General features: G+C 44.6%; 1 protein-coding gene across 1 annotated transcript in view; it reads right to left on the bottom strand.

Moving 5' to 3' along the window:
- LOC109897273 (TANK-binding kinase 1-binding protein 1-like) overlaps window positions 1-7,417 on the bottom strand; it is a 16,606-nt gene extending 9,189 nt beyond the window's left edge. Inside the window, exons 1-2 of the mRNA XM_031833887.1 lie at window positions 7,326-7,417; window positions 208-464 (exon numbers count right to left, since the gene is read on the bottom strand). Coding sequence (XP_031689747.1) covers window positions 208-441 — 234 coding nt within the window. The 5' untranslated portion in view covers window positions 442-464; window positions 7,326-7,417. The remainder of the gene's footprint in view (window positions 1-207; window positions 465-7,325) is intronic.
- Window positions 7,418-8,293: the final 876 nt, after the last annotated feature.

Below are 8,293 nucleotides of genomic sequence, written 5' to 3'. Positions count from 1 at the left end.
TTCTGGACTCGGACACATCAAAATGGTATCCAGAGTTAATCTGACTCTGGGGAAGTAGATAAAGGGCCAAAATCCAGAGCTATCTCTTTAAGAGGGGACACCTTTTTGACCAGGGCCATAGGGCTTCCCTTTAAAGTTGAGCAGTATAAAGGGAATATGGTGCAATTTGGGACGTAGCCTCTGCGATGAACGGATCAGTCAACCTACCTTGACCTCATAGTTCTTCAGCTTCCTCTTGATGCTGCTGTTCTCTCGCTCCAGGCTGGCCAATCGCGTCTTGATGTCATGGTAGGCGGCGGCCAGGGCGAAGTGGGAGGGGTACATGTCGTCTTGGATGGGTGAGCACGACCAGTTGACCCCCGACCCCAAGCCGCAGCCGTCATCCCTCAGCCCCTCGCCCCCGCCCAGGAGGCCCAGCTCGCCCCCGAAGAGAGACTCCATCCCTTAGGCAGATCAGTGGCTACCTGAGGGGGAACACAGGAAGGAGGGTAAGTCATTAGAGACAGTCATTCTGTAATACTGACGTTATGAAATGCAATACCCACAGTCAAAGCAGAACAGTCTGTTTCCTAAATGGGTGTCATTTGGAAACTATTTTGGATTTTTTTATCAGAAAATGCTCTCTTCTTTCTCATTCATGTGGGACTGAGATGTATAGGTGGATCTACACACACACACACACACAACAGATTGCGTTGACACATTTCAAGTCTCAAAGTATCTTATAAAACTGGGATTTTGGAGTGAAGAACAGTCACTTCAACGTCAAACAACACTGTAACTAATGTCAGATGACTTGTAAACAGACCACAGCGCCCTCTAGTATAGAAGGCTAGGATAACCGGAAGGATATCACTTCATAGCAGCATGAAGGGAACAGGGCAGCTGCGCCACCCATAAGGCCTCTTCCAGTTCAGTGAACACACACTACGGTCCCCAGGCCTTCCGAGGGAACAGAAGGCCGTGGTCGTTCCGGCGCTAGCCTCTCTCTGCCAGCCACTCTCCTTCTCGCAGCAGGTGGCGCTAACGAGGCTCAAATGGCAGAGCGACGGGCCCTGGCGCAGCTCTGGTGTGAGTGAGAGCCATGGCCGACAGGGCATATAGAGGGGTCGTGTGCCAACCCCGCCCAGCAGTCTGTCCGCAGTCTAGGCTACACATCGCCCGCTCCATCTGCCACCGTTTAAATCTGGTTGGCTGTTGCCATGAACGTTGTACCATCCCACATCCTGAAACATTAAAAAAAAACACCTTGTGTCTTCGAGTGCTCCCCCTCCCTACTCGGTTGAGAAATCTGGAATACTCAACTAAAGAGATGTATAGATGCGTCATTGGCTGCTGTAGCCTAGATCTAGGCCAAACCAACTGTCACACGTACAGACAGCCATCGCTTGTGTATGTGGAAGGTTTCCCGGTCTGAAACACATTAAGGTGGCCACTGCTGTAACGATAATATATTCAATATCAAGGTATCCATACCACTCCATATCGAAAATGTATGTATATTCCCCTGAACTATTTTCCCCTTCCCTTCCCCTCTCCAAAAACAAATACATAAACAAAACAAATATACATTATGCATACACATAATCATGCTGAAATCCCCTGGCCTGCAAAGGCTGCTGGGCTGAATCATAGTCTGTTAAGCTCAGCTTGGCTCATATTTTTACAATTACAGGAGACCCGAGAGAGTGGTGCTCTTTTGATGTTGTTTGTTCTGCCAGCTGCATCTCTCAATTTCGAATTCGACATCATTCAACATCTCTTTAGCTCTGCTACAGAGGCATGAATAGATACGGAAACAGCCCAATGAAAGTAAGGCCCTCCAGCTTAGACTTCACACAGGAATACCACAGTGAACCATGTGTTTCAATGTGCCCTAGAGTCACTTTCTGAGTACCCACATGGTCAACAACCCTCCACTAACATCAATATACCCCCCCCCCCCAAAAAAAAAGAAAGATACCACTAGAAACCAAACTGGGATCTTATTTTACAAAGTCTTACCCAGCACAATTGCCCCTTCTGGGATTAATAATAACACAAGTTGTAGTGGATTGCATTGAAACCATGTTAACAGATATAAACCAGTTGTTTCCCCACCTAACCACCCTTGTCCCTGGAGGTCGGGAACTGCAGCTGCCACAATGCTCCAGGTGGCTGGTGCCGTTGCATCATGTAATGCCCACGAGATTCGCCCGTTGGAGACGAGCCGCTTTTCCAGTTGAAGGGGCAACTCTGCAGTTGCAACATGCATTTTCGAACGTAGGAATCAACGATACACACTCAGTGTACAAAACATTAGGAACACTGGCTCTCACCACGACACAGACTGACCGGGTGAATCCAGGTGGGGTCCCATATTGACGTCACGTGTTAAATCCACTTCATTCAATGTAGATGAAGGGGACGGGTTGAAGAAGGATTTTTCAGCCTTGAGACAAGTAAAGACGTGGATTGTGGTATGTGTGCCGTTCAGAGGGTGAATGGGCAAGACGAAAAATATTTAAGTGCCTTTGAACGGGGCACGGTAGGAGGTGCCAGGCGCACCGGTTCGAGTGTGTCGAGAACTGCAACGCTGCTGGGTTTTTCCTCGCTCAACTGTGTGAATCAAGAATGGTTCACCACCCAAAGGACATCCTGCCAACTTGACACAACTGTGGGAAGCATTGGAGTACACATGGGGTCGGCATCCCTGTTGAACAATTTCGACACCTTGTAGAGTCCACGCCCCGTCGAATTGGAGCTGTTATGCGGGCAAAAGGGGGGTGCAACTCAAAATTAGATAGGTGTTCCTAATGTTCTGTCCACTCAGCACAGACCCCTTGATTCTTGAAGAATAGAACTAATAAATGCCTCATGAGCTTAGTTCAACTGTCGTACCCTTGGAACAGCAATTATAAATGCGTTTCACTCCAATGTTTTTAAACATGGTAAATGTAAACAAACACTGTATAGCCACAAAACATGGTTAAAACCTTTGCATTTGATAGAAGTTTTGAGTGGTTACATTTCACCAGCCTCATCTTTCAGCCTCTTAACAAACCAGAGGCGGGGGTGCCCACCTTGTCATTGTTTTAATGGCAGATTGGCCCCTATAGCACAATGTTTATGCAACCAAGCGGCAAACGCTCCCTGCCAACCCGCCACTGTTTGAGTCTCTAAGCGCATCTTCATCGCCCGAGGGAGGAGACAGCCGGATGGGTGCAAGACGGATGACAACTGGATTAATGAGTTGGTTAGATCTAATGTACACCAGATCTACTGTACAACAGAGCATCACAATAAAGTCTGTTTTGAATGGGGTTTTGTTGTTTGTTCAAGGTTTTTAAATCTGAGGCGGGAGTAAAGAGTTGTTTGTGATACAGAATGTCAAGACACTTGACAGTGGGCAAGTTGCAAAGTTTTAAGTCGGGGATATCCTAACTTTTCTGTGGACCCGTCCCCCATGTACGTGTTTACATTTGTGCCTCTATGCATGTGGATCCATTGAAATATGCACCTCTGCCAATTTTCCTCTCTTCCAAGTCTCCTTTGGTTGCAAATGGTTTGCATTTCTACCTGGACTTGGAGCCTAAAGACAGTTCTACTTCTGCCGAGAAGGGTCGAGCATCTTTCCTTTACTAACACCTACACACACACACACAGTACGCACAGACATGCATTTACTAAGACCTACACACAAACCCACACATGCATCAACTCACTGACTCACACTGCACACACACATCCTCTCTCTGTTCAGAAAGCAGAGGACGAATTAGCTACAGTGAAACACGAGCTGCTTAGCGAGCCCATTCACCCCAGGGCCAATCAGAACAAGCCCATATGTCAATGTCACATGGCTAATTCATATTTTAATGTTCCGGATATCAGCCAGAATGGATGCCCCGAGCTAACACTAGCTTAGCCCAATGTGCTGTAGAGATTCAATATGCTTCTACGCTTTGGTTCAGTTTTAGCTTAGCACAATGCTTCTGTAAACCAGCTACTGCAATGGTTTAGCGTCATAGTACGCTTCAGTGCTGCATTTGTTTGTTATATGTAAGTAAGTAGCCTTGCACGAGTGAGCCAGAACGGCTCATAGATGCAGGAGCCTATTTCCAGTTTCTGTAGCGTGAGGAAGCTTGATGTACAAGTACACCCACCGGACAGGACGCTAGACTATGGCAGGGCCTTAACCTCAATCTCCTTAATGCTGAGTCCCAAGCAGACGCAGAGATCGGGTCCCATTTTTACCTTCGTTCAATCTCAGGGTGGACACTCTGACCACAAGGCCAGTGAGTTGGTCTTCAGGCAGGCCCAGATTAACGTTGAACTCCGCTCTGGTAAATTGGTCATATCCTTACTGCTTATCTTGTACTCAGGTCAAATACTTGTAAGATGGATGGCTGCATCTATCATAATGGCCACTTCAGTGTAGGCAGAATGACACCGAAGGTTGACACTTAAAAAGGTACAGGACTGGCAGTGGATACTTTAAAGCTGGAGTCCTTCATTTAAACGATAACAAAGGAGTCACCCCGCCTCTGATTTGGTAATAAACTGATGGATGGCCTGAAGAAATGTAACCACTCTCAAATTCATACACACAGCTAAGGATAGAGTGTTGATTTACATTGTTTATAAACGTTGGGAGTAAAACAAGCTTATATTTTGGGTTCTGATGGGGTACGACAGTTGAACTAAGCTCATGAGACAAGTTATAGTCTTCAAGAATCAATGGGTATATAAAATGTATTTATAAGTTTTTTAAAAAAGAAATAAATGGATGCATCAACTAGCTTTAAAGGCAATTTCTGATTGAGCTAACATCTGCAGCCTTTACCATGAATACAGTCTCTGCGAACGCAGAAACGTTGCCTTTACATTTCTATCGCGCTGTAGCGCACGTCTTCAGCGCTACGGATTGAATCAAGCCCTTAGAATGTGCATGGTCCTGGCAAAGACAAACAAATGGAAGGAAAACAATGTCTTAAGGAATGTAGAGATGGAGCGAGCAAGAGGATGGCGGGATAGAGGGTGTCCTTGAGGATTGGCACCATCCTATATGTGAGGGGAGAACTGAGGCCAGTACTCGGGGGAGGGGTCAAAAGCTTGAATAGATGTGGCCTATGTGCTTTGTGAGGTGGAGATGAGTAACCTAGTTCTGACAGGACAGAGAGAGAGGGAAGGAGATATATATATTTATATATATATCTCTCAGAGCTGTCCCAGTGGGGTGCAGCGAGCCAGAGACCTAATCCACAGCAGCCCTGTGCAGTAAAGCATCTATACGTCAGACACACACCCTGGTGACGTACTGAAAGCCACCAATGGGAAAGGGAAAACAGTTTGACTTGAGTTCTAATCTTTCCCATCAACCTTCATATTACACCAAGCCCCAAATGAATGCTGTGCTCCTAACAAAATAAACCCAATACAATCATACAGCCAAAAGGCACAACAAATAATGTAGCATTAGGGCATTGTTGCACATGGCTAGCTGTTGATAACAGGGTGTAAATGGTGGTGGGTGAGGTGTCTCACCTCCACATAATATAAGATTGTAATTCCAAATGGCACCCTTTTCACTATAGTGCACTATTTTTGACCAAAAGTAGTGCACTATGAAGGGAATAGGGTGCTATTTGGAATGCACACCCTTAACCTCTCTTGCAGTAGACCTGGTGGAACATGTTACATAATAGACTACATCATCATCATTATCACTGTCAACAGCCCACGACCATGCTTCATCATGCCTCAAGTGCTGTACAGGCCTATCTGTACGGTCTTCTCCAGTAATGGATTTGACTTGCACTGTGAAAAGCAATGGGTGACAATGCCTCCAGAAAGCTATAGGTTTGAAAGATCAATGAGGGGAATGTTCAATATCGCTATGCGCACATGCTTAAATCATCATTGCGGTTGGAATGGAAGGGCTTAGTGGTCTGAGAACAGAAGTTTCCAAATAGCCTACTTGATTTCAGGAGGGACATTAAGTGATAGGCCTTTTAAGCAAGACACCAGACACTTAACCTTGAACGTTTCCATAAACAGCTGTATCAAAATAAATAATTGAAATCGGTCGAATAAAAAAATCAAGACAATGACTTTTAGGCAAATCTGATTTCTTACTAAAATAGACTTAAGACGAGTAGCATAACCTTTACTAGTAACATAACTTAAACTGAGTAAAACGCTCATGTCAAAACGTCACTCTCCAAAGTACCCCCAGATACAGTTGTTACCGGCTATGCCCCGAAGCGGAATGTCAAGCGTATGGAGATGCTATTCGCTGTTCCTCTCGCTAACAGCCTCTGACTGGTTCGCTGGGTGGTTAATGGCCAGTCAATTACTCACCGTGGCCGGTGAGCCGCGCTTTAGCACCATGCACAGAAGGATCGATTCCTCTGATTTAATGGATTCTGTCTGTTTCCACAAATGCACGTCCAGCTGTATTTCTTTATGGCACATATACGATGGTCATGGTCTGTCATAGTAGGAACGTTTCAGCAGAACAACTTAGGTCTTTGAAAGACCTACGGATGGTGTTTACATAATTGAACCAAAATGTCAAGCACCATGTTTGATCAAGGCCATATTCATTTGAATAAACTTCCGTTGACCTACCTGGTGTATAATGAACTTAGTGACTGTTATCATATAGTGGTGGTTCATAAACATAGTTACCAAGGTAACTTCGTTTTTAGCACGTAGGCTGCGTTTGTATTTAAAAAATATATATTTTTAAGTGAGACAACCATTTTGGTCTGAAGCATTGTCAACATTGAGCATTCAGCACCACTAGCAAGTGAACAGCGCAAGTTTGTCTACGCTGCTAAACCAGTCGGGAACTGTCCAGTGTACGATGATCTCTCAAAGCCACATGCACCAACATTAGGACAATAAAAGAGTTGTCAAGACAGTTACCAGAAAACAACAATCAATCACGTTCATGAATATCTCCGCAAGCAACAACCACGTCGTATGCTACGTGTGGGTGTGTAGACGACATGTTTCCTGTGATTACTTACAATAGAGCTTCTATATCGTTTCCCTCCTTGCAGCAAGACACTAGTGCTCGTTGCCATTCTCACTTTGTAGTGCAATCAGTAGCTAACCTAGTCTACAACATGGCTGTATACAGCGACGCAGCTCTCTCCATCTCTCCCAACGGAAAAAAAATGAGCTCGCGCTTTTTCCCTTCTTCCTCATATCGAGCCCTTTTTATATATGTACACAAAAACGTTGCGGTGAGCGTTACTTAACACCTGTTAAATAAAAAAATACTCTTCAAAGGCACAACAATAAACACTGTCAAACAAATACCACGATATACTTACGCTTCCTCGTGAGAAACTGTGAAAAATGCATTGCGAGAAAGGGGGTCAAAACCGTTCATTTGCGGTTTACATCGACAATGGTTGGATTGTGGATGCTTGTGACGCCCCCCCCCCCCCCCCCCCCCCCCCCCTTCAACCCCTCTTTCCACTCCCATTCTGTGATGAACCGAACCGTTTTTACCAATAGAAGACGGTGAAATAGGTTGGAGTAAGGTTCAGAAAAGACCGAGGAGTAACACATCAGAAGATCACTGACATGTGACCGTTTATGGCCAAGAATATAACAAGATGATCGGAAAAAATAAGCATCACATCCCCATATCATATAGGATAGCTTGTGTTCAGTAGTCATATTCTTTGCCTCATGGATCTCTTTGTGTCCCTGGTTGCATAACTGCCTGCATCAAGAAGAAATACAACTTTTTTTAAAAATATATTCTGACACAAAGTGCTGACGTCGAAGCTTGATTAGATTGTTGTATAAATAGATTGATTCATTTTATCTCAATTATGGCAGTTTATTTATTTATGCTGTCCCCATTGAGTGATGGAGATTTTTTTATTTTTATGAGAAGAAATTCTCTCTAATTCTCTCTAGATAATCTTTGTGTCAACTGTGAGGAAAAATAAATATGGGATTTTGTAGGAAATGTATTGCATTCTACAGTGTCCCTAATGTACCTGCTCTCAGGGCATGAACCAATTGGAACTTCTAACAGAATGTTTGGATTATTATGGATTATTCAATTACATTGCTGATTTCTGACGTGCTGTTCCTTCTTTTTCAGTAGAAGGCGTAGACTCAGGTTTTCTGGGTCTCTGTTTTCTCTCTCTCTCTCTCTCTCTTCCTCTTCCTCTCTCTCCCTCTGTCTCTCCCAGCTGCCAGCACAACAAAGTTTCATCCACTCAGTGGCATATGTCCTGCATGCAAAATATAACATAGCCAGCAGATGGCGACCTTGTTTAAT

The sequence above is a fragment of the Oncorhynchus kisutch genome, linkage group LG10, assembly GCF_002021735.2.
Source record: "Oncorhynchus kisutch isolate 150728-3 linkage group LG10, Okis_V2, whole genome shotgun sequence".
Taxonomy (NCBI): domain Eukaryota; kingdom Metazoa; phylum Chordata; class Actinopteri; order Salmoniformes; family Salmonidae; genus Oncorhynchus; species Oncorhynchus kisutch.
This window is presented reverse-complemented; position numbering and strand designations above follow the sequence as displayed.